This window comes from Anastrepha ludens, chromosome 3, assembly GCF_028408465.1.
Source record: "Anastrepha ludens isolate Willacy chromosome 3, idAnaLude1.1, whole genome shotgun sequence".
In the NCBI taxonomy this organism is placed as follows: Eukaryota; Metazoa; Arthropoda; class Insecta; order Diptera; family Tephritidae; genus Anastrepha; species Anastrepha ludens.
The window spans coordinates 113,385,893-113,413,841 of NC_071499.1; the positions used below are offsets into that span (position 1 = coordinate 113,385,893).

The window sequence follows — 27,949 nt, forward strand, 5'->3', positions numbered from 1 at the left end:
AATGTTTAAGTGGCGATTAGTTATATTATAACGCCATGATTTAGCAAAATCTGCAATTGATTGAGTGCTTAGCGACAGGAGTGCGTGACACGTGTGCAATGAGAGGCTATTATAAATTGTGGAAATTTATTTCAAAATTTTCTAAAAACAACTTCGGTCATCAACCGTGGTGATGACTATTCGACACGCAAAGCCAAAATATGATTTTTTGTTAATTTATTCATCAAATTTGTGTAAACCAAATTCTTTAAAAAATAATTTGCCTAGCTTGATTCCGAAATTTTTCCCCATTTTGTTTTCTTAATCATATAAAGTTTTAAAAATAACAGTTTTTTCTTCTTGTAAAAATTTTAAGTTATAAAAATTATAATTTAAAAAAATTCTAGACTTTGAAAGCCTTAACAAAATCGCTTATTAATCGCTATTAAGTACGTATGAAATTATTAATCCCACTGCCTCAGCCATTTGACACTCGTTTTTTGTAGCTTTTCTCTGCAATGTGGTGTAACATCTCCGACGTGAGTCTGCCTGTATTCTGCACCAGCTTGTAGAGAAAACCATCTGTATTGCGCAGCAAATCGTAAGGATGTCCAAACTCGACCACTTGTCCGGCATCGACTACCATCACCTTATCATTGTCCATAACGGTATTTAAGCGATGAGCGATGGTTAGTACGGTGCAGTGATGGAAGTTAGTGTGAATGGTTTGTTGGATGAGAATGTCGGTTCTGGATAAAGAAAGAAAGAGAGAGGGAGTGAGAGAAAGAGGAAGAGGTAAAAGGAGAGAGAGAGAGAGACCGAGAGAGACAAGAAGTTATATACAATAAAAGATTTTTATATACTTTATTAAATTTTCTTATCTTAAAAAAGCAAATTCAAATGAAGAAAGCGATATACAAAAAAGTCGGCATTTCAGAATGGCATTTTCCGAAAACCGAAAATGACCGCTAATATTGGCATCCCTGATACTGACAAGCCTTATGCTATCCTTCATTTGATTTAAATTTGTAGTTTAGTGCGCTATTTTAATTGGATTTAAGACAGTCAATGACAAGGCAGGCAATGGCAAACCTCTAAGTGTATTTCTGCCATGAAAAAGCTCCTCATAAAAATATCTGCCGTTCGGAGTCGGCTTGAAACTGTAGGTCCCTCCATTTGTGGAACAACATCAAGACGCACACCACAAATAGGAGGAGGAGCTCGGCCAAACACCCAAAAAAAAGGGTGTACGCGCCAATTATAAATAAAATAAGACAGTATAATGAAACGAGTTCCGGCTTATCAGGTTTACATTAGAAATATCCCGCAAATTTCGGGATCACGGGTTCCAATCATTGGTAATCCTTGAATTTTATTTCCTTTTGATTTTTCCTCTCCTTTTTCTTGCTTTTATTTATTTTTTTGTTTTTTGCTATGCCATTTTGTGTTATGTTATGCTATGTAACATAAGGTTGCACTGTTTTATTTATTTGAATTTTTATTTTATGTTATGTTTGGCTATGTCAGGCTCCACTTTATAAATATCTATACTAAAATTTCCAACATTTTTGGTGAGGTATTTTTAATCCAAAAAATTTCGAAAAAAAATCTAAAAATGTTAAAAAAAAATCAAAGTCATTTCAATTTAAAATCTCTAAACCAAAATTTTTAAAAATATTTTATTCTAAAGAATTCAAAAACAAAAAAGGAAAATGTTGCAAAGAATCGAAGATATTTTACTTTAAAATTTTCTATACCAAAATTTTCAGCTTTTATTTTTAAGTATATTTTATTGCAAAAAAAAAGTTATGAACAAGTTAAAAATAATCGAAGATATGGGCTCCGTGTTTTGTAATGTTGCTGTATTTGACACTAATTTTTTTGATTTTGTTTTACTGCATTTAATTCCTGCACTATTTTTAATCATTTTATGTTATGTTTTATTGTGTTGAATAGTGTTTTGCTATTCTAAGTGATTTTAATTGTTTTTTAATTTTAATTAATTTTTATTGTGCTATGTATTACTATGCTATGTAATTTTTATTATGTTATGTTATGTTATGTTATGTTTACACTAAGTTTGGTTATTTTATTTAGCTATGTATATTTAAATTTTTATATTGTGTTATGTCTTGCTATGCAATGTTGTGCTATGTTTTGTAATGTTAAGGTATGTGACTTAATTTTATTGACTCTTCATTTTCTTTTCTTTCCTATCCTTCTTTCTATTTATAACTCTTTACGTTAAGTTATGTTATGTTCTTTTACTTTACTGTCTTTAATTCCTTTCCTATTACAAATTATTTTATGCCATGTCATGTTATGCTGAATTGTGTTTTGTTATTCGAAGTGATTTTATTTGTTTTTTTAATTTCAGCTTATTTTTTATTATGTTATGTATTACTATGCTATGTTATGTTTATTATGTTATGTTAGGTATACGTAAAGTTAGGTCATTCTATTAAGTTTGGTTTTCTATTTTCCCCTTTTTCTTTTCTTTCTTCTCCGTCCCTCCTATTTATAATTTTTTTTGTTATGCTATGTATGTTCTTGTGTTTTACTGCATTTAATTTCTGCGCTATATTTCATTATTTTATGTTATGCCATGCTATGTGGAATTGTGCTTTGTTATTCGAAGTGATTTTTTAATTTTAATTTATTGTTTATTATGTTATGCATATATTGCTATGCCATATTCTGTTATGCTTTCTTATGTTAATTTATTTGTATATTATTTGGTATTTTGTTTCACTTTGTTTCAATTTACTTTATTTCATTAAAATTTTATTTTAATATATTTCATCTGAATTTTTTTTATGCTATGCTATGTTATTTTTATTTTGTTGTGTTATTTTTCGTTTATTAGTTTTATTTAGTTTTATATATTTAAATGTTTATGTTAATATATGTTATGTCTTGATATGCCATGTTGAGCTATGTTTTGTAATGTTATCTTATTTGGCTTTATTTGATCTACTCTTCCTTTTCTTTTCCATACTTCCCACCTTTTCCCACCTTTCCCGCCCTGCTATTTATATTTTTCTTATGTTATGCTATGCCATGTTATACTGAACTATATTATACTGAACTATGTTTTGTCATTCCAAGTTATTTTCATTTATTTTTTATTAAGTTGTGCATTGCTATGCCATATTCTGTTTTGTAGTGTTGCCGTATTTTGCTAAATTTTACTATATTTCAACTTACGCTAATTTTATGCTATGCCAATTGTTTTTATTTTGTTAAGTTATTACTATATTTTTTTCCGTCTCTTGACAGTTATCAAACTTACTCTGGATCCACATTCGCTGTCGCTTCGTCCATTATTAGCAATTTGTTGTGCCTCAGTATGGCTCTCGCCATACAGACCAGCTGCCTTTGGCCCATACTAAAGTTCGAACCCCCATCGTGCATGCGACAATTCAAGCCCCCCTCCAATGAAGACACATATCTTTTCAGCTTAACATCTTCCAGCGCACGCCACAACTCTTCGTCTGCTTTCTCTGCCAAAGGATCGAGATTGTAGCGTAAAGTTCCTGAGAACAACACAGGATCCTGCGGAATGATCGATATGCGACTGCGCAAATCATGTAAACCCAGTGTGTTAATATCAATACCATCAATGAGGATGCTTCCCTCATTAAGCGCCAGCCGAAAGATTGCTTGTATAATGGACGATTTGCCGGCCCCTGTTCGTCCTACAATACCGATCTTTTCCTTTGAGTTAATAGAGAAATTCAGCCCTTTGAGTACGGGCTCTCCCTGTTCCACATAGCGTAGAACAAGATCCCTAAATTGGACCTCACCCGAGCTTGGCCATGTTTCAGGCAGCTTGAGGCTTGGGTCGGTCTCTAGCGGAGGTTCTGGTGGTAGTTCCACATATTCCATCACCCGTTCTACACTCGTCATATTATTCTCCATCTCGGCGGTTTGCCGCACACCCCATTGACACATAATTACCAGCGTCATGGACTGGGTGATGGCGAGGCCGACATCACCACTATAGAAATCTTTTTCGATTATTAAGAAACTAAAGGTGACAGCCAGGATATAAAGTACACAGATGAGATCAGTCCAGAAGGCGAAAGCGCGATTCACGCTGACAAAGAGAAACAAGGCAGATGTATTCGTGTTTTGGTGGCTATGGAATTCGTTATCCAAATGGCTTGTAGCGTTGAGTGCACGAATTGTAGTAAGACCCTGGAAGGTCTGATTCGTGTGTGTGTATACAGGACTGCGTGCTAAGTCGGGAAAGAAAGGGTTTAGTTACCAGTAGGCACGTAGCGCAGACTAAGAAAATATTTTACTCACTCATACTCTCGATCCGTTTGAGACTACGACTTGCTTTAATGTAGAGCCCGCGGCAAAAGTAGAGTAGGGAAATCACGATGAACTCGGGTATTAGAAGCCAATAGTTCGCAAAGGCCACAATCGCCAACACGGCAATAATATTTACGTAGAACTGCAGCGAAAGGTTTCCAATGAAGCAGAGCAGCCAAGAATTTGGTATACTGGAATATTTTTACTCACCGAGTACGAGTCCAACATGGTTTGAGGCAGTGTAATATCTATGTTAGCAATATCGCCGGAGAAACGATTTAGTATTCTGCCAGAAGGATTCGTATTGAAGAATCTCATGCGGGCGCGAATAATACCATTGAAGAGATAATCGTGCAGACGTAGCGATATAGCGAGACAAATGAAGAAAAAGCTAAAGGTACGAACGATGTACAGGAGAAGTGTGCCCAGCATGAGCATCGTATAGGTGATTACTATCTGCATGCGCTTCGTGGTGAATTCATTGGTTGATTCATGCTGCTGTGGCTGAGATTCCTCCCAAGTAGCCCTGATGGAAGGAGAGGAAGAAAAAATATATTTAAAATATAAGCAGGTGTCGAAATGTGGGTTGAAATAAAGTTCAATTTTAGAGCCAACTTCTGCACCAGAGATACTGGATACACCAGAGATAAAAAAACATTTTCGAGGAGGAGCTTGGTCAGTTCAAGTCTACGAAAATATGAATACTGGAGTATCCATGTGCTAAAGTTCCTTCGCCATTGAACTCCTGTAAATTGGTATTGATTCAACCCACCTAATACCCACTTCCAACTCTTACTCACCATCTGGCTATGAATACATCCATTACGGCTTGGCAAGCGCGCGCTAAAATGAACACCAAGAATACCAAACATATCAGCCAAGGTTTGCGAAGTGCCCGAAAGTAGGCAGCGTAGATTTGAAAGCGCACAGAACCCTGCATTTGTTGTTCCTTTCGCTCCAAACCTGTATCACTCGGTAGTTCGATTTGCTCCGATTCTTCCTCCGCCGTCGCTTTCACCATCACGCTCTCGCTATGCATCAATTTAGGTCGCTTCTCCACTTGCTCCTGCGTCAAACTCAATCGTTTGCTGATCTTCTGTTCGAGTACTTCATAGGTGCCCTGCACCTCGATAGTGCCCGCTTCCAACAATATTATCCAGTCGGCCTCTTTGAGATTATACACGCGATGTGTAACCATTAGGCGTATCTTCGTGCTCAAATAGTCTTGAAAGCAGTTGCGTAACAGACGTTTGGCCACTTTTGCATCCACAGCTGATAGAGGATCATCGAATATGTAAATGTCCGCTTGGCGGTAGACAGCGCGTGCCAAGCTAATACGCGCCTTCTGGCCGCCGCTCAGACTAATGCCACGTTCGCCGACTATCGTCGAGTCGCCGTAGGGTAACAATTGCAGGTCGCGTTCTAGTTCACAGGCTTGTACAACATCTCTGTAGCGTTGCGCATCGTAAGGCTCTACAAAGCAGATGTTGTCACGTATGCTCGCCTCGAAAATCCACGCTTCTTGCGGTGCATAGCTGATGCGGCCATTTACCTGCATACTGCCTTTGGCGATTTCCAGCTCACCGAGTATGGCAGTTAAGAGCGTGGTCTTACCGGCACCTACATTGCCAAGAATGCCGACGAATTGTCCTGGACGTATGTGAACAGTGATATCGCTTATGTGGTTTCGTCGCTTCTCCACATCCTCACGATCCCAACTGGCCGACAGATTTTGCAATATAACACTTTTTTCAGACGCATTTGGATTATGAACACGCCCAGAAAAGTTTGCTTTTTCACTCTTCTCGATATCGGCAGCAAAGTTTTCGATACCACCATCTGCAGGGTCCTCACTCTGCATCAGGAATGTTTGTATACGTCGCGCGCATACAAAAGTTTCAGCCCACGTTGTGACCGACAGCGGCCAGAAGTGAAGTAGCGATTCGTTGAGTGCGTCATAATAAGAGGATATAATGAAAACCTTTCTGGCCGTTATAACATCGCCAGTGTACACATAAGCGATTAGGCTGAGAAAGAGCGCGAATTTCGAAATCATGTTAGTGCATTGCATAGCCGAGTAAATATTCAGGGAACCCCTAATGGCGCGTATCTCCTTCTTACGTACGCTCGATATCAGCCTAGCGAAGGATTTCTCCCACGCATACATCTTTATCACTTGTATGGCCGTTATAATCTCATTCATCAGCTTGACGCGTTCATCGCCGTATTCGGAGAAACGATGTCGATACTTGGCGGTGGCCTTGGCTGCCCACGCTTGTAGCGGTATAAATATGGCGATCGCCGCAATACCCACTATTGCCGACCAGCCGATCTCTGTGTACATTACGTAACCGAAAACACACGCCTCAATAGGTCCCTTCCAGAGATCGTGCACGAAATAGAAAGTCGTATCGAATTGTGGCAGATCGGTAGACAGAACTGAGATAGCGAAACCGCTCATGCCGCTATTGTCTGAAGTTACGGAAGAGCGTAGACATTTGCGATAGATTAAACCAGCGCATGCGACACGTATGGCGGTGCCAGTTTTGAAGAGAAAGAACATGAATGGATGAAAGCACAGCGAAGCGACGAGTGAGCAGATTACAATGCCAGTGGCGGCAAGATAAGCATCCTTTTTGGTAATTTCCGTTTGACCGTCGGCAAAATAAGCAACGAATAAGCCAAGAAAGAGCGGTTGAAATGTGCTGAAGAAGAAGAAGAAGAAAATTATCTTGAGGTCGATGAAAATATGGGTGCAGATATGCTGATATTTGGTACTCACTGTAACATTATCTCCAATATTGAGTAGATTATACACATCGGCACAAATCGCCATCCGAATGCGCTAAAGATCATATGCAAAAGGCTGGGATTTTTTCTGCGCACCTCCTTTTCCCAGTAGCTAATAAGTGAGTTGGATAGCAGTTTGCTATCCAATTTCGGTACGTGCTCATAGATATCATCTGGTCCTAATTTTTCTAAGTAGCCCTTCTTGAAGACGCCGCGTGTCCAACTAAAATGAGAATGAAAAATGTTTTCAAAAGGTATTTGTGTAAGAATGTGTTGTGGACATCTAAATTGAGAATAACTAAACGTTTTGTAAAAATGAAGTTAAGTTAAAATAAGTTAGAAAATGCAGATAGTTAAAGTTCAGTCCGTTATGGTGTGATTGTACATATGAAAGAGGAGAGAAAAATTGTAAAAGTGCATAAGGGGCAAAACCGCCTACTTATAAGAGGTTTCACAGTTGCCTAGGGTCCAACTGTGACAGCTCCCTAAGGTTTGAAGCGGGCCTAAGTTTCTCAGTTAACAGTAATTATCTACGATCCTGGTGATTTCCCTCCTTACAACCATCTCTATATGGACTATATGGACATTGTTTAACTACAGTGTTAGCATTCGTCGCGATCGGACGTGTATTTATTTACTCCATACAATAAGCTATAGTAAGTGATTTTAGTGACTTTTAATTAATATCGACAGTGCTCTAAGTAGCTTTATCGGCTTAATTGTGTCTTTTGTTATGGCTAATTGTGTGTCATGCAAATTAAAGCGCTTAGCGAACGAGTACATTACGTGCGGTATATGTTGCTCATTAAAGCATATAAAATGTTCAAATCTGAGTGCCAGCTGCATAAATGTAATCAATTGCAATTTAAATGTACTATACAGGTGTGGTATCTGCAAAGATCGCATGCTGTCTCTTAGCCAGTCAAAAATTGATGAAGTCATGGATAATCGTGTTAAAGAATTTATTAATTTAGTTTCTAAACTGCATTATAACAACAACACTAAAACTGCTGATAATAAAATTGTAACAGGATCTAAGGCCAAGGTCAATGAACCTAACAACGTTTGCGTAGCAACAAAACTGGATGCGCCAGCTCTTCGGTCCAAAAACAACGCTAAAAACTCTCTAAGTAGCTCTCCCTGTCAACTAAGACCGTCCACTCTGCATACTGATGCTGATACTTTAATCGTTGCTGATGCTAATGTGTTGACTTCTAATGCTGCTAATTCTCTCACTGGATCTCTCTCTTACGCCCAAACTGCCGCCGTAGCTAAAGCCAATGCTGTAGTTCCCGCTCACCTTGAATCCGTTACCATACCTCTCCCGTTCGCTCCAAATACTACTGCTGTTGCAAATGTCAAAGGCGCAGGTGTAATCTCTTCACCTGCTGTTTCATGTAATACTAACTCTTCATTGTGTGTTCCGAGCTTAGCAATACAGCGTGAGAGAAAAGAAAATAATATTCTTGTTGTTGGTGCAAACGTTAACTGCGAACTTGACGTCGCTACTCGCTCAATATGGTTACACATCTCATCTTTTAAACCGTCGGTATCAGCGGAAGATATAATAGCATACATTGCGAAACATGCAAACATCGACCAGAACCTTATCTCTTGCTATAAATTAATCAAAAGAGATGTCCAAATTGACTCGCTAAAGAGGGTGAACTTTAAAATAGGCATCTCTTCATCATACTATGATACATTGATGAATCCAAACTTATGGCCAGCCAATGTAAACGTACGGCCCTTTAAATTTTTTCAAACAGCGGCGAAGGCAGAGAAATCAATTTGACTACATACTACTGCTAAAGACCTACTAACAAATATGCTGTATATTATCATAATGTTAGTGGAATGCGAACTAAATCTGCTCAGTTTCGTCGTGATATGCATTTACACGATTACGAAATTATTGCTTTATCAGAAACTTGGTTTCACGAGCAAATATTTTCATCAGGATTTTTCGACGAAAATTATCACGTCTATCGCTTAGATCGCAACCCATCAACCACTGGCCTTTCTATTGATTATATTATCTCTAAAGCTTTTTCTATGACTGGATTTTTACGTCGTAATACGGAAGACTTTTTCAGATCCCTTGACTTTGAAAGTACTCTACCTCTCCTTAATTCGAAGCCCACTAGATTATTGTTCTCTAATATGGAACCCATTCTACCAATGCCATATAAATAAGATTGAAAGAGTCCAAAAAGTCTTTATCAAATATGCGTTGTGTAAGCTGCGCTGGCCTAAAGGGCTCCCTAGTTATATAGGCAGACGCAAATTGATTGGACTGCAAAGCCTTGAGGACAGACAAATCTACTTTTCGATTCTCTTCGTGTATAATCTCTTAAATTTCAATATAAATTGTTGTGAGTTACAGAGTTTAATTACATATCAAACAAAGCACCATGATTTAAGGCAGGTTCGTTTATTTGTAGATCAACGGTATAGAACTAACTATGCCCTCAATGAACCAATGGTGAGATGCATTCGATTCTGCAACAATTATCCTAGCCTCGACTTTAGACTAAGTTTATATAATTTTAGGCAACAATTGTTTATAATCTTTAACTAATAATTAAAAATTATCTAATATAGTCTGTAAGAATTATTTGTAGACTGAATAAACGAAATAAATAAATAAAGATATACTCGTATGCTGAGAGCGCTCGCTAATCAAATTCGTCATAATATTTACGATTCCCTTAGTCGGGTCTTAATGAGGTTTTAAACGATAAAATACCACCAGCTGTTATGTTGGCGTCACAGGCATTGGCATTTCGTTATCACTCTGTTTCTCTTTATCAACTGTCACGCAGAAACTGACTAAGACGCTTGAATGAAATTTTAAACTTTAAGCTTAAGAATATACTGTAGCGTCATTTAAATTAAATTCTTATTTATGACTGAATAGTGAAGAGCTTCGCATGTGAGCACTCGTCCATTTTTGTTACAAAATTGATTTTATTTGAGTAACGAGATATCAACGATATCACGAAGTACGTGCTTCAGAGAGTTTTGCGTTTGTTATTTTAGTAAATGCGTAAATTTTTTTTTTCATTAATGCCTATATAAGTATCTGTAGGTACATGCTCGTATTTGCTATAAAAGATTAAGCGGACAATGAAAAAAGATATATAGTTGGAGCTGATAAGCAATACTTATCGATAAGCGAATAATTATTGTTTATAACTAATTAAGATTTAAGTGTACTTATGTAGCTGTTCATTGCGTGATCATATGAGCGCACATAAATGCTTTAGCAGCAATTAAAAATTTAGCTAAAATCCTCCTTATATTTCCTGCATTTTCATAAAAGTGCTTGAGTTTTAGTAACAGTACTTCCAACAAAAAGTCGTCTGTAACTACTCTCAAAGAGAAGTGTCACTTGTAACACTTTTGAAAATCCAGCCACTTTAACGTATATTGAACATAAAAATTGAACATCTCAAATCATTTTGAAGCGCCTTTGGTTCTCATAATTAATGGGCACTTGTTTTTTATGTAATACTTTTTTCTATTTTCTTCAAAAGAACAAAAAGTACTTACAGTGGCACAATAAAGAACTAGGAAATGCATAGCATGCAGCTTCAAATTGAGCGAAAACCTCAACGAAGTGCCAATCAAATGGGGAAAGAACTGAAAATTTCTCACCCTAGCATCTGCCGCATACTGAAAAATGATCTGAAAGGCAAGCCTTACAAGACCCAAAAGGCGCATGATCTCACAGCAAAGTAGCCAAAAGTCAGACTTGAGAGAGCGAAGGAGTTGTTTCGCTTGGCCGAAAGCGATCAATTTCGGAACATTTTGTTTTTTGACGAGAGAATTTCTCAAATGGAGCAATTCGTAAACTTCCAAAACAAAAGGGTTTATTTCTCCGACCGTTCATTCAATAATTTGACTCATCGATTGGCCTCCAGGAGGCAGCACCCGCCACAGGTATTGGTTCGGACCGCTGTAACCGCAGATGGGCGTTCTCCAATCGTTTCATCGAGTCTGACGTCAAGGTAAATGCGAAATATTATCGGGAAAGTATTCTGGTGGTTGCTTTGAAGCCGTGGGCAGGTAAACATTTCAATGGCATGGACGTTTCAACAGGGCTCGGCACCGTCTCAAAAAGCTCGAGTGAACCAAGAATGGTTAAAAGGAACGCTCCGAACTTCACAACGTTCACACAATGGCTTTCAAATTCACTAGACGTGAATCCGATGGATTATTATCTTTGGGCAATTTCGGAGGGCAAGGGCCGAACTAAAAGATTCACCAGTCTTGAGGCGCTAAAAAAAGCCATTGTCCGCGAGTGGGCCAAAATACCTGCAAGTCACATTCGGGCAGCTGGCGATTCGTTTTTGGACCGTCTCAAGGCCTTATTAAAGGTAAAAGGTGGTCAATCCAGCAAAAGTAAATTGATTCTTAATTTTGTATTATTTTCACACATTTTTTACTTTGAATTGTATGACCTTTTTAATTGGTAACACTTCGAGTGCTTGTATTCGACGTGATAAAACGTTTCAAAGAATTAAAATCCGTGGAAAATAAAAAGAAATCGGGACGACCAAAACTGTTTTCGGATGCAGGAACGGTGGATAGTACAACAAATTTATGTTAGGTTAGGTTAGGTTAAATGGCTGCCCTAGCTAAGGGCTCACTTGGACATATATTTAAAAATTCGTCCGTTGTGGTGCAATACATGGGAGGGGAGAAAGGGGAAAGGAAGGAAGAAGGAGCCTTGGGATTAGAGACGATGATAACCATACATTTTACGACAATGCCGACGGTGGCTGATTTGCGTTCGTAGTTAGCCGCAACAAGCTACTGATGAACTTCACCAAATTTATGGTATCTACACCGGCTATATCCATAGGCGTAGCGAAAAATTGAGAGCCCAGATGTCTAAGTCTTTGCCAGACGAGAGCAGGGTAGCTGATAAGAAGGTGTTGAGATGATTCCACCTCGTCCTCCAGACAGTTTCTGCAGAACGGACATGAGGCAATCCCAAGTCTCACGGCATGAACACCTAACAGACAATGTCCGGTAAGGATGCCCACCAAATCCGAGAGCTGTGGCTTTGTTAGCCTTAGGAGTTCCCTTGAGCGTCCCCGATCTACCCGTGGAGGATCTCGCGACCTTGCGGCCCATCTTTCCAGGAGCAGACCACAGGTTCTCAGGGGAACCCCAATTCTCTCATTTCACGACGAAACCGTCTCCAAAGTTCCCTGTCTAGCCAGCTCATCAGCCCAGCAGTTTCCCTCTATGCCGCTGTGACCGGGAACCCAAATGAGCCTGATGACGAAGTATTCGGATGCACTCGAGAGAGAAGCCAAACATTCCTCGACCAATCTCGAATGCACAAATAACGAGCCCAAGGCCCTAATTGCCGATTGGCTATCGGAGTAAATATTTACATCCTTAACGGTAATTACCGAAGTAAGCAACCAGTCCACCGGTTCCTTAATTGTGGATACCTCCGCTTGGAAAACACTACAGTGGTCCGGGAGCCTACATTTAAGTTTGAGGCTCCTTACAGAATATTCCCCCCCAATCCTTCCGCCCAATTTTGAGCCATCCGTGAACATGTTTTCCATGCCTTCCCGCCAAATGTTGTAGAAAAAGGTCCGCTCGGACCTAGCGTGGGTGTACAGTTATCCAGCACCATGGGGATGAACTCAAAGTTTTTAAGAATGCTAGAGTGCCCGTAACTTAAGTCTAGCCTATTGCCCGAACACCTTAGTCTGATTGCGGCGCGTGCAGCGGTAGTTTGTCCTACAATGTCCACGGGTGCCACATTCAGCATGGCGTTAAGCACCAAAGTACGAGTGGTACGGAGCGCCCCACTGATTCCAATGAGGGCAAACCTTTGTACCCTCTCCAGCTTCTTAGCTGATTGGAGGCCCCGGCGAGAAAAATTCCAAATTTAAGCGTTCCTAAGTTCGGTCGGTTCGAATCTCAGTAAAAGACCAAAATGAAGAAAACATTTTTCTAAAAGCGGGCGCCCCTGGGCAGGCAATGGCAAACCTCTAAGTGAATTTCTGCCATGAAAAAGCTCCTCACAAAAAAATATCTGCCGTTTGGAGTCGGCTTGAAACTGTAGGTCCCTCCAGTTGTGGAACAACATCAAGACACACACCACAAATAGGAGGAGAAGCTCGGCCAAACACCCAAAAAGGATGTACGCGCCAATTATATATTATAATTATAATATATAAATATATAGTCTCGCAACAGAAGTAGCCTAACACCTTAATATGAACTGCAACCCCGACAGTATTGCGAAAGAATAATTATAATGGAAGAGTTTCATGAAACGAGCCTTTCATCAACGAGATTAACCGACACAAGAGAATAAAATTCGCAAAGTGTCATGGCGATAAGAATATCGAGTTCTGGAAGCACGTTTTATATGCAGATGAAAGCAAGTTCAACATATTTATATAGGTCAGATGGACAATCATATGTGTTGAGAAGCCCTAATAAAGAGTTGCTGGAAAAAAACTTAAGTCTGACAGTTAAGCTGGCCGCTGCTGATATTGGAAATTTTTGTCGTATTAACGGCAATATGGGCGACAAACAGTACGTAACAATCTTTATTAAAGTCAATTTGTTCCAAAGGGCTGAAAAGTTGGGAATTAAGGACAATTTCCAGTACTATCAAGACAACGATCCGAAACATAAGGCACTTGCTGACCGCCTACATCGTATACACAACTGCCCAAAAGTGCTTGAAACACCACCGCAATCTCCAGACATGAGTGTAATTGAACATCTGTTGGGTCATTTGGAAAACCAACTGAAATCTCAAGTTATTAGGAGAAAGAAAGATCTAGAAGATGATATTAAAATAGGAAAAGGGGAAAATAAATCCTTTAACATGCAAGAAGCTGGTCGAATCCCTGCCAAGAAGACTGAATGCTGTGAGAAAAAATAATAGCTTACCGACTGAATATTCATTTTATTGTTTTTTCTCAAATATTTTTTTGCCTGACTCTACTTTATATAAATGTCCGGGTCCTTTTTGCATGTATTTTGTTAACTTTTTATGTTTGTAGTATTTGCAATGTACGTTTGAGTTGAAGTTGGTTTATGTTTTTGGTAGTTTTGAAAAATACGCGTGATGAACAAAAATAAATGTGACACATAAACGCATTCGATTTGCATTTTAATATATATTTTTCATTTAAAACCATATCACTTGGGTGTCCAAGTTCTTTATTGAGCCACTGTATATGTGAAGGAGGTAGAGGGTTAATGTATTCTAAAGAAACTATAGTCGCAGATGCCACATAAAATGGCTGAGTTATTTCATGTCACAGATGTAGAATTCTTGTAACTTCGTATGCCGTTTCATCCTAAGAAAGAATGAACTTTGAATCTACCCTCCTAAAATAAATTCTGTTCTACAAGTGAACTTGGGAAACTCTCTCTTGTTTATGTTGTTGTAACAGCATAAACGTTACCCATACATGCAGGGCGGCAAAAAACGTATTCTTAAATTACGCGTTTAGACTCCCAGATCGGTGTAGGATCTTCCAAGAAGAAATTTACGCAATAGACAAAGCAGCAAAAAACGACAGAACAATGGACTCACCTCAGGCAAAACTTACAATTTTTATTGATAGTCAAGCTATCAAGGCACTGGCCTCAGCGCGCATTAATTCAAGATGTGTTAAAGAATGCAGGAGATACCTCTCGCCTAGCCAACAACACAACACCACACTTTGTTGGGTACTCGGCCACTCTAGAGGCCGGAGAAAAATGGAAGAGCAGATGAGTGGGCAAGGAAAGGCTCTGTGCTTGACTTCCAGCGAGTGGTAGAGGTCATAAGCATTCCTCCAAACGAACTCTAGACTGCGATTTACTTAAGCGTAATCGCGGAAACCAATATAAGGTTGATTACTAACTGCAGGGCTCCAACGCGTTGTGGCCAAAACTGAATCTTAGAAGGACAAAATGTCAACTTGGATTCAGCAGATCAACTACCAGCGTCCTCACCGCTGTTATAACTGGTCACTGCACTATTGGCACCCTAGCCAGTAGAGTGAGTGTGACTCCCAATGGCTTTTGCAGGAATTGTGGAGATGAAGAAGAAATTGAGTGGGTACAATACCTACTCTGTGAATGTTCTGCATTTCAGAGAAGCCGTGCGAAATATCCTGGCGATTATTTCTTTGAAAACTTGGGAAATTTGCTAAATTACTAACTGGAAGGACTAATTAAATTCTTAAAAAGATCTAAGCGTGTTAAGCAACTTAGTTAGGAGAAGGAAAACAAATGCCGGTATCTCAATGGGCCTTAGGGCCTCCAGGTGTCTTGTCTTAGACAACCAACCCGACTAACCAAACCTAACCTACGGGGCATGCTGCTGTAGTGACAGTCCTTGGCTGGATACAAATCCGTATTGATCCGGAGTTGTAGAACCTGCTGCTGTGGCGAAGATAAACTCTGTCTAACAGTTTTTACTGAACGAAAGGAGGTTTGTACTTCGAACTTCAAGTTTTTTGTGCCCGATACATACTACTCTTCGCCATATTCTGTCGGCGAAATCTTGTTATTTGAAAAATGGATTTTGGATTGAATTTTATTTCATAGTATTGTTAGTTGCTCCTTCCATTCAGAATTCAGTAGTATTGGGCTCTATCAGCCTTCTTGTCATTGCAACTCAAAAAACGGGAAAGGCTAGCAACTTCTTTTCTCACACTCATTCGGCAGCCTGCTTCTGTCGGAAAACTAATGTAACTGCCTAAAACTCGAACCTCAAAGTAATATGAGGCGGGTTCAATAAGTAAGTATCCGTGTTAGAAATGAAGACAACATTTAAAAAAAAAAAAAAAAAAAAAATTTTTTCCAACATAGGCACTTTTTAGAAGGAGGATTTGTCGAACTCTCCAAAATATGTCTCTGTTTCGGCGATGACTTCCTCCTTTTTTCCCACGAGCCATTTCTTCATGGCAGGGAAAAAGAAAAAGTCGCAGGGAGCCAGATCGGGTGAATACGGGGCGTGCGGCAGCAATTCATATCGCAATTCATGCAGTTTGGCGGCGACAACTCCGGATGATTGCGCTAGCGCGTTATCGTGGTGAAACAGCACCTTCTCTTTCGCCAAATGCGGCCGTGGCTCCTTCAATGTTTTGTGAAAGTGGTCAAATAAATTACTGCAGTATTGTCCAGTGATCATTTTTTCTAAAAAAGTCCATAAGGATGACGCCGTTCGCATCCCAAAAAATCGTCGCCATGACCTTTCCAGCCGAAGGGACTGTCTTCGACTTCTTTGGAGCAGATTCACCGGGATAAATCCATTGTATTGATTGTTGCTTAGTTTGGGGTGTGTAATGATGAATCCAGGTTTCATAAACGGTTACAACTCCACTCAAAAATTCCTTCGGATCTCGCTTGAATTGCTCCAAACACCGTTTCGAAGTTAACAGCCGCATACGCTTGTTGTCCATCGTGAATGTTAAGAGTGCAAGTTTCTGTACATACTTTTGAGCTGATGGACTTTCATCTCAGAACTATATGGTGTTCACTAAAGCTTCATTTGTGAGAGCTAAACTTATTCGGAAGAAGAAGCGGAACTGGAAGAGAAAAACATCTCCATTAGCAAAAAATTAAGAAAAAAGTCTTCAAACTGCTGCCGGACCTATACAACAGTTTGAAAAGATATTATCTTTTGCGAGTCGCGGTTAACCGAATTTTATTCTCTCTAATGGCAAAGAAGTGTGAGAATCAGTCTGCAATCGAATCTCTTGGGTCGGCAACGACTAACCGGCTAAGCGTTAAAGAATGTCTAAAGTTCCCACATTATTTCCAGCAGCACATCTCCAATCATTGCTGAGTTCTGGGACGTAGTCGTGCTTCGGAAAAAGAGAAAGCACGTGAACGCGCAAGGAAATGTTCTGCGACAGCGCTTGGGGAACCGAGTTCAAGCATACAAGACTCCTCTTCTTACAAGATAGATGATAAGGCTAGGGTAGCTACTAAAAAGAAAGTTTATTAACCTGCAATATCTCTTTAACTCTGGTCATAACTCGAGAGTAAAATTGAGCTTGCTGAAGCTCACCTAACCGAAATTATGGCTTCTAATGGGAATACTGAATAAGACTTGAACTATTGGTCACATGACCATCAGATTCGAAGCTGCGCATAATGATTTCTGCTGAAACTATAGAGAGATAAGATACAGGTAGAATTTGAGGAAATGCGGAAGAAGTAGCAATTCAGCACTGCCTATGCGAGCATTCTGCACTTCGAAGAATACGCCTCATATATCCGGAGGACCTGTACAGACGCAGACACCGATTTGTTTGAGAGGACAGGTGGATTGCACAAAAGATTGGATTGATTTAAGGAAAAGTAGGGATATATCTGTGAAAATCTTCGCTTAAGCATTTCACCGGGTCTATGCGCCACCGAATGAAGTTTTGATAAGAGCAGCCCGTCTAACAAAATCTAATCTTGGAAAAAATAACCAGACATTTTGGTTGATTAACATGCGACTTTGCACCACACATATTTCTTACGATTTTATGTATTATCAGGGGCGTCATTTTTTTTGTTAGGATTTGGTGATTTAATGACGATCTTATCGCTAGTACATACCATACGTTTGCGGCATGGGCTTGTGAGTTTTTTTGTTTACTATATAAATTTGCACACATCTCGAGAATTTGTGTTCAAATTGCTGCGTTGAAACATTGCACTCTTATCACAATTTGTCGAGCAGTGAGTGGTAAATTTAATATGTGGAAACGTGAATGATAACGACTAACGACGAGGAACCCCTCGAGTTACTTTTGACGCTTTTGATTATGGGTCTCGATGATAATCTTAAATAATAAGTTGATTTGTTTTATGAGTTCGGGCAACAGATATGCAGTTGTACGAGTAGAAAACCGAGTTAAAAGTGCAAGTGGCCTCACCATTAAGGTGTATTCATATACGTACAACTTGCGTACAGGTTTATCTGATCTGTAGTTGGTAAGGGAAAGAGAGTACCTCAGCGGTGAATACTGAATACTAAGCGTTGACTGGAGCGCTTTGTGAACAAACCTTTCATTAAGCATTAACTTTGGAAGACAGTTTCTATAATTTAAGTTATAATGCATTATTTCCACCGGACCTTAATTACAGTTAGATAGGTAGGTACAATTTGCCTTTGGTATTTAAACCATAGTAGCAGTTTACCAGCTACTCTTCGTTAAACCACTTTGTTTTAAGGGCAAACCCATTGATTTGGCTGACACTTATACTCCTAAGGTCATCAGTATCATTGAGGCCAAAGCAGCTGAACATAGAGGCTTGCCACTCGGGACAGTGACAGGAGAACAAGTCTGACAGACTCTTCGTTCTCCTCATTTATGTAGCTTCTACGATAGTCGAAATGAGGCGGTTAACTTAAAGACGTTTTTCCTTTACCGATTAAGTATGGCTTTTAATGCTCCAATTCCCATGCAATGGCTGTTGTATCACAACTCATGAACACATTTTCAGAAGGGAGTTATGCGAATCAATTTACTGGCCTAACAGAAAATGTTATGTTAACTGAGAAATGTTAAATGATATGTTAACAAATGTAAGCGCAGCCTGATCTGTAACCATACAAATGAGCGCGTAATCAATAGTTAAGTTTGGTTTATTGTACTTTTCGTACAGTAAATGACTCTATCTTTTACTTTTAGCATAAATATTTCTTCTTTATAATAAACACACTTAGTTTTCAATTATTTCAATATAATAAATTCCAAAAATGCAAAGCAAACAAACTCAAATTCCAGATGATATGTTTTGTATAAAAATAGAAACGTTTTTAGGAGCCAACTTGCTGGAGGAGCTGGTGAAAGGGGGCTGCAGGGTGGTTGCCTACGCGGATGACGTCGCATTAATCGTCAGAGGAAAATTTGTGGATACTCTGTACAACCTGATGCAGGGATATCTTAACGTAGTTGTTAGATGGGCAACGGATTGCGGCCTGTCGGTGAATCCTCTTAAGAAGGAGCTCGTCCTATTTACGAGGAAACATAAAATACCCAGAGCTCAACTTCCCTCACTAGGGGGCGCTCCTCTGATGCTATCTGACAAGGTAAAGTACCTAGGTATTATCCTTGACAGCAAGTTCACATGGAAGCCCAATATTGAGGAAAGAGTGAGGAAGGCAAAAATCGCCTTGTATGGATGCAAAGGCGCAATTGGTAAAAGATAGGGCCTCTCGCCTAGAGTTTTTTTCTGGCTATATAATACTACTGTAAAGCCTATCTTGTTATATGGAGTCATAGTCTGGTGGAACTCACTAGAGAAGACGACATTGGTGAAGAAGCTGGAGAGAGTTCAGAGGTCGGCACATTGGAATCCGTGGGGCGCTTCGAACGACTCCTACTCTGGCGCTCAACGCAATGTTAAATGTGGTACCCGTAGACATCGCAGGCAGAATTGTCGCTTCGCATACCGCAATCAGACTGAGGGGCTGGAGCTATAAGCTTAATCTCACTTATGGGCACTCAAGCATCCTCAGAAACTTCGAGTTCATCTCTCTGTTCACGGATCAGTGTATACCCTCATTTAGTCCAACCGGAACCTTCTCCACTTATATTCCGTCAAGGGAAGAGTAGACGGAGGGCTACACTTGGGGGCAGGGCCTGGTGAACTTGTTCACGGATGGATCGAAGTTGCAAGGAAAGGTTGGCGGAGGAGTATTTTGCTAGGAGCTCCCCATCAGACTCAAATTCAGGCTACCGGACCACTGCAGTGTGTTCCAGGCAGAGGTAGCCGCAATCAAGGAGGCAGCCGATTTGTTGCTCAAATGCGTATTAACGGTCAAGAAAATAAATATTTACTCCAACAGCCAAGCGGCAATAAGGGCTCTCGGGTCTATGACGGTGCATTCGGAATTGGTCAAGGAATACTTGACTTCGCTTTCGACTGCGTCCGAATTATTTAACATCAGCCTCATCTGGGTTCCTGGTCTCAGCGAGCGCTGGGCAAGTACACAAACGTGTAAGGTCGCGAAATCCTTCTGGCTACATGTGAACCAGAGGCGCTCGGGCGAGCTTATGAGGCTGACAAAATATCAGCTCTCTAATCTCGTGGGCTCTCTCATAGGACACAATGCGCGAGGAATGCATGCTGTGAGACTTGGAATTACCTCGAGTCCTTTTTGCGCTGGATGTATGGAGGATGAGGTGGAATCATCTCAGCACCTTCTCCTTAGCTGCCCTGCTCTGGCGGGGCTAATATCTAGGCATCTTGGCTCCTACTTCTTTGCCACGCCTGCTGATATAGCTGGTGCTGACATTAAAAATCTGATGAATTTCATCAGCACCATTAAGCGGTCGACGCAAACATAGTCATCGTTCGTAATCCGCACGCCCCTAACCATCCCAGTACCATCTCTCCCCGCCCTCTCCCTGTATCCCATCGGTCTTTCTCTCCCGCTTCACCCCTCCATAATGACATCACAAAGGACGAATCCTTCATCGTCCAAGTGTGCCCATTCCCTGGGCAACCATATCAACCTACCTACCTAGGAGCCAACTGTTGTCAGAAAATCTCAAATGTAAATAAAAATCATTTTATGAAGTTAACTCTATTGCAGAGGCCAATCTGCGGCTCGCGAGCCACATGCGGGTCTTAGAAGGATTATTAGTGGCTTTCGATAAATGTACCCCAGCTCCCTTTTCACTTTTGTGCTATTTTATTATAAGGAAGTTGTTACGTTTTTATACAAAGAAATTGTCTCACAATAATTCCTCTGAGTTTGTTCACTGTATTGCTAAATAAAAGTCGCAAATTAGTCCATTTGAAACTAGCATAATTCAAGGTGAGTTTTCCATTTCCAATATAATGTAACCCAAAAAGCATCTGGAAAATTAGAATGAATAGAGATGCAATTCTTGCTCTACAATTGAAATATAAGTTGACTTCGTTTACGGAATTTTGGAAATGTGCACCACAATCGAAGTATCTTGAATTAAAAAAGGCTGTTTGTCGAATTATTTCAATATTCCGAATAACGCACGTGTGTAAATTATTTTATTCCACTTTAAAATTCGTGAAAGCCAAACACCGATCAGTATTAACTAACCAGCAGCTCAAAGAGTTACTGAGAAGTGCGGTCACCAATTGTTCACCAAATTTTAAAGAATTATCAAGAGAAATGAAATAAATGTATTTAAATTTTAATATAAAAATTGTCGTGTGCTTACAGAGTATGTTCAATAAATAACGTAATAACTTTTTTAAACTTTTCAGATGTAGAATAAAACACGTATTGTACTGTGTTTGAAAGTTATTTTTTATTCAAAATAGTCTCCATTTAACTCGATATAACGTTCAGAACGATCAACCAATTTCTGCATGGACTTTTTTGTGTCATCTAAGTGAATGTTTTTTAACAGCTGTGTCACGGCTGCTTGAATGGCTGGAATATCATCATAAAACGCACCTTTCATGGCAGTTTTCAATTTAGGGAACAGAAAATAGTCGCATGGTGATAGATCAGGAGAATACGGAGGGTCGAAGACACAAATATGTTTTTCATCAAAAATTCACGAACATTTTTGGTTTTGTGATGTGATGCATTAGCATGCAATAAAAACAGCTGTTTCCCCTCTGGATACGGTCTTACACGAACAATTCTTGACTACAAACGATGTAAAACTTGTAAATAGTATTCTCCATCAATAGTTTGACCTTCTGCAACAAATTCCTTGTGTACAATACCCTTGGAATCGTAGAACGTGATCAACATTGTTTTGATTCTTGACTTCTGAAAACGCAATTTCTTTGCTTTTGGCTCCCCTTTCGTCTTCCATTCTGCAGATTGACGCTTAATTTCAGGGTCATATTTGAAGCACCATGTTTCGTCACCAGTTATGATCGAATCAAGAAAATCTGGTTCGTTTTCAGCTGTTGAAATGATGTCTTTACAATGCTCTACACGAGCGATTTTTTTATCTTCATTTAATTGGTGGGGAACAAAGCGTGCACAAACCTTTCTTTTACCCAAATCGTCAGTTAAAATTTTCCAAGTAGTACCAGTAGATGAATTTAATTCTTCAGCCAACATTCTTACAGTGAAATTTCCGCCAACAGCAATGATTTCGCGGACTTTTTCCACCAATTCAGCACGATTACTTGCTTCTGTACGACCAGGTCTTTCATCGTCATTCAAATCTTCACGACCATTTTTAAATCGTTTAAACCAATTATATAAATTTGAACGAGCTAAGCAATCATCACCATAAACTTTTTGCATAAATTCGTACGTTTCACTAAATGCTTTTCCAAGTTTAACACAGAATTTAATATTTGCTCTTGGCTCCATTGTATTTTTACGACAGAAGCGCGAAATATGCTGTCAATAAAAGGCGCGTAACTTTTTAACCTGTCAAACGATTTACATGAAGTTGGCTGCGGTTGGAAGCTGACGCTTGTACCCTTTCAATATGATCAAAATTTAATAGATAGCTCTACGTGTTCCATGATTTAAATAAAAAGTTCTGTTATTTATTGAACATACTGTGTATGTTTACAATAAGCATAATTTCTGTAAAAAAAAAGTTTAATATATTTTTGCATGCCTTTTAAATATGTGCATTCTTTTGCATACTTGTTTTTTTGCGGCTCGTGAAGAAGTGAAAGTTTTGAAAAATGGCTCTAACTACCAAGGAGCTTGTCCACACCTGCTCTATTGCCGTGGAAATGCTTGAAATATCTCAATTTTAACATAGCATTAGGTACATTTATATTCTTTACAGAAAGAGGCTGTTATACTCTAGAGGCGTTAATACTCTTAGCTACTGCTATGTTCTTGGTATAAATATGCTATCAGCAGAGCTTTGAAGTGCTGTTCAGTTTTTAGTGAAAATATTCCTTTAACAGAGCTCTTCACTTCAGCTAACTTCGTGATGGCAATAGGCTATTAAAATAGATCTTTCAAATTGTATATGTTTTAGTTGAAGCAGACTGACTGAGCTGGTGGCAGCTGTTTAGTTCTTGGCAGAAATATACTATGAATAGAGATGTTGACTGCTGCTTAGTTCCAGTTAGAAATAATTCACTAATAATATAGTTTACTATTCATAACAGCTGATTTCGTGATGGAAACATGCTATTTGTAGAGTTCTTTAGTGCTGTGGTGGATGCAGACTATTAGCAGAGCTCTTAGCTGAGCTGTTAACTGCTGTTAAGTTTTTAGTAGAAATAGTTTATCAATAGTCTATTAACAGAGCTTTTAACTGCAGCTGAACTATTGTCGAAAATAGGCTTAAACACTCATTTGTGATTAGTCAAAGATTAAGGGGTGAAAAAGTGATTTGACTTTTCATATTAATTTTAATAATGTTACATTTCCTCGCTAGGACCTGAAAGCTCACTTTAACTGTCATTGGAGGCGGTATGAGTCGTTGGTAATCGTTATTTTGCTGGAAAATTTAGAAATGCTAAACATGAGTTGGAAGTGAAGGTTGGTCCAAGAATATTTTAGATATTAAATTTTTATTTTATGTTACCAGCCGAAAGCCTCTGCTGCTAGCGCTGCGTTTGCTTGAGTTTGGATTTGAATTTGAAGAGGTCGAGCCAAGGAGCACCAGGAGATTTGGTGGCTTCTAAAACACTCAGGCTAAAAAGCCCATTGTATTTAAAGCTCTGGAAAGTGGGTAGATAGTCAAGGAGGGAGGCAGAAAAGTATCAGAGAAAGAGATAGGAAAGAGTAGAGACGGAGATAGAGATAGTTAGTCCTGTGAGAATTTTCCAGATTCTTTGGCAAATCTGTAAATATCCTCCAGTTTTGGAGAACGAATATTACTCATTCCCATGACATCGGAACCCAATACTCGTAGTCGCGCTCTAGCAAAGGCAGGACACTCACAGAGAAAGTGCTCAGTGCTATCCGCCTCCTCCAAGCACGACAGGCATACCGGGTCCTCGATGATTCCAATGGTGGTCATATGCTGACCCCATGGGTTGTGTCCTGTAATGATGCCGACCATCAACCGAATGTCTTTCCTTCTAAGTTTTAGTAGAAAGTTTGACAGTTTTCTGTTCGGACTTGTCACAAAACACTTTGCAGTTCTGCAGCGTTCTAGACCGGACCATCGCTCTTTATGTAGATTGCCTACATAATCGTTGATCCAATTCTTGATTCCTGCGGGACTGATTCCGATTATTGGCTCTGGCCCCTGTGGGGGCACCGCTGATCCACGGTTGGCCAATTCGTCGGCAATTTCGTTTCCTTGAACACCGGAGTGTCCCGGAACCCATATAAGTACAAGCCTCTTCTGTCTTGCGACAGAATTAAGCTGCAGCCTGACTGTCACTGAAGACTCCAATCTGTTTCCCGCTTCATCTCCTCTCGATTATCCATTCGGCTACTTTTAGGATGGCAAAAACTTCTGTTTGGAAAACAATTGCCATTCCCCCCATAGCATAGTGATACTTATTACTATCGTTTAAATACCATCCGGCTCCAGACCCTATTTCAGTCTTGGACCCATCGGTAAAGAAAATATCCGTCAAACCTCCCTGCATGCATTCTGGATTGCTCCATTGCTCACGCAATGGAAATCTGACATCAAATTTCCTTCCGAATGAAACTGTGGGTATCAGGTCATCTTTAGGTGCCAAAAATAGTGGATACTGCACCGACAGCAACTTAAAGATTTCTCTGTGTCCCGAAGTTCCATCTTCGTGCCAGAAACCATATTTATGGAGCCTACACAATGCTTTTATTGCTTCCTGTTGTATCTTAAGATCCAGGGGGAGCAAATCAAGCATAGCATTTAGGGCATCACCAGAGGTTGTACTCATGGCACCCGTGATGCATAAACATACACTTCTTTGCAGCCTGTATAGTTCCCGGATTGTGGACTTAACCATGCTCCGTCGCCACCAGACCACAGGAGCGTAAGTGATGATTGGTCTGATAAGTGCTGTGTATATCCATAGGACCACAGCAGGTTTCAGAGCCCAAGTTTTGCCAAAGGCTCTACGGCATTGCTGAAAAATCTTCAATGCACGATTCACCTTCAGTGAAACGTGTGTCTCCCAAGTCAGCTTCTTATCCAAGATTACTCCTAGATATTTAACTTCGTTGGAAAGACCAAGTGTCACACCTTTCAGTGTTGGAAGACTGAGTCCATCCAATTTCCGTTTTCTCGTAAACAAGACTATGGTTGTTTTGTTCGGATTAACGGAAAGACCTTGTCTCATGCACCAGTCATCGATTTTGTCAAGAATCCTCTGCACTTTCGTGCAAAGCCTCCTTAAGGATTTATCCGATGTTAGCGCACAGACGTCGTCCGCATATGCTTGGACGTGAAAGCCGAGTTCCTGCATCTCCGCTAATAGGGAGTCTACGACGAAGCACCACAGCAGCGGAGAAAGAACACCCCCTTGGGGACATCCTTGCTTGGCCCTGACTGTGATTTGCTCGCCATCGCTCCCACCAGCGGTTAACAGCCTCTCAGAGAGCATGGAGTATATCCATTTTATAATGGCTTGATTAACTCCGTTTCGTTCGGCAGAAGAACATATCGAGCCGAAAGTGGCATTATCAAAAGCCCCCTCAATGTCCACGAACACGCCCATTGTGTATTCGTCAGCTTCCAGCCCAGCTTCAATCTTGCTAACAAGATCGTGTAAGGCTGATTCACATGATTTTCCACTCTGGTAAGCATGTTGATTTCTACTAAGTGGACTTCTCGGCAATAACCCCACTCGAATATGTTTCTCCACCACTCATTCCAGACTTTTCAACATGAACGATGTCAAACTGATTGGTCTAAAACTTTTTGCTAGGGAATAGTCATCTTTTCCTGGTTTCGGAATAAATACTACTCTTACGCGTCGCCATTGGGATGGTATATAACCAAATGCAAGACAGGCTGTGAAGATCCTTTTCAGGGCCTCAATCAGCCTGTCTCCTCCTTTTTTAAGCATTACTGAATATATTCCGTCAGGTCCAGGGGACTTAAAGTTCTCAAAGGAAGATAAGGAAAACCTTATCAATTGCCTTGTCACTATCCGACTAGCAATATACCAGCTGTACCTAGAGGTTCCACCGTTGCCACCGTCATTGTTCATGCCACTCTCAGCTTCAGAGAGAGTTCTACTACCCGGAAAATGGGTTTCGAGTAGAGCATTAAACGTTTCCGATTTGGAAATGGTGTATGAACCATCAGGTTTTCGAATGGAATCTAGCCTTACTGAGCGGTCTAAATGAAGGACCTTACAAAGTCTCGCTGTTTCCCTCATTTCTGCGACGTTACTGCAGACTTGAGTTTACTAATAATTTTATTACCATGTAAGCTTTTTAAAATAAAATAAAGATACAAAATATTAAAATAAATGTTTTTTATTAAATATTAAAATAAATATTTTTTATTAAAATGAATATTTTTTAATAAAAAAAAAATATTTATCCAAAACTTCATTTCTAACACAAGTGCTTATTGAACCCCCCTCGTATATTCGATTCTAGCTTTTAGTACCACTATGAATTTAAATATTTTCAAATCTTTGTAATGATCTGCAGACAGAAAGTACGGTTCATTTACTATATACCAGCCTGAGTTATTTTCGCTTCATAGTGGGTAGACGGCAAATCAGTGCGTTTCGTGTGTGGTGGCCAGTGAGCGAGACTACGTTATTAGTAGTAGAAGTGAATAAATTTCTTGATAAATGTAAGCAAAGTAAACACAAATAGTCATTAAATCAAATCAGTTACTTGATTTGATCATTAAGAAAATCTATCAAGGGATAACCCGTGAGGAGTTGCCTGCTCCCCCATCGGACGCGACCCAGGTGGGGGATAGGAAAGCATCACGCGAGTGGGTTAGGTTCCAACACTCGTGACGTAAAGTTGGCATAGAATCAGGGTGCCATCCGCGAACCAAACTGGCTAGGGAGGAGTCCCGAATTAAAACCATCATCGGGCAATGGATAACGAAATGTGAAACCCACACAGGCGGCAATCCAGCCGCTTCGACGGCAGGTGCATGGAGTGTGGAGGCCCCAACCATTACCAAAGTCTCTCAGCTATGTAGGCAAAAGCGCATCCTGGAGGAGACGGGGGTTGCTATCGCAATCTCCTCTTCTTCAGAGACAGAAAGCCGTTTCCCAGTTTCGGAGGGTTTGCTTATGAAGTCACTGCGGTGGTGGTACGGTCTCCCAAAGAAGACAGAAAATCGAAGAGCGTGGTAAGGAGGGAAAGTAAAAAGCGGTTGACAAGACTCATGCGTGAGAAATCCTCATGTAGCTCTGCCGGCCTTTCTGCGTCTGTGCCCTCCAAAATGCTTCGGTTGGCTAAAGTGGCATCAATGCCAAAGCGATTATCTTGACTACACTCAAAGATAGAGCAAATGACCCTTGTACAGGTTGTTCAAAAAATTACTATCCGCGAATTAGTTTACTTGAATTTATATTTTTATTAAACACTCTTTGAAAATTTACTCACATGAAAAACCATTTTGAGAAAAAATTCGCGGCATGTATAGGACTTGGTTTGCGTTTCACGCTCTCTTTAGATGAATTCATGCTATAATGCGCTACTGTCAACGAATTCGCATGTTACAGATGTCACAAGAAAACAAGTTTTTTTATGTCCTTATTTAATTTATGAACTAGTTTTTCATTTATTTAAAATTTGTTAATAAAAAATTTTTTAAATAATTGGTTTTTCTTTTTTAATATTTGTGTTAAATTTTTTTTTTTTTATTATAATTTTCTGATATTTCCGCTTTTCCGTATTTTAATCCTTTTTTTGTATTATGTAAATCCTTTAAATTTCACATAACACTACGCGACTACGTTTCTCAGATTGGGCGCATCGATCTGTCGATTCCAACCCATTCCGTACCGTCCGAAA

The 27,949-nt window shown here is 39.8% G+C and overlaps 1 protein-coding gene across 1 annotated transcript; it reads right to left on the reverse strand.

Moving 5' to 3' along the window:
* Positions 1 to 201: 201 nt before the first annotated feature.
* Positions 202 to 27,949, reverse strand: LOC128858827 (probable multidrug resistance-associated protein lethal(2)03659). The gene is made up of 7 exons (XM_054095350.1): positions 27,539 to 27,949; positions 7,082 to 7,312; positions 5,100 to 7,004; positions 4,510 to 4,825; positions 4,291 to 4,441; positions 3,272 to 4,220; positions 202 to 728 (listed from the first exon to the last, which is right to left on the reverse strand). The coding sequence occupies exons 1-7, from the start codon at positions 27,616 to 27,618 to the stop codon at positions 458 to 460; spliced, it is 3,903 nt and encodes a 1,300-aa protein (XP_053951325.1). The 5' UTR covers positions 27,619 to 27,949; the 3' UTR covers positions 202 to 457.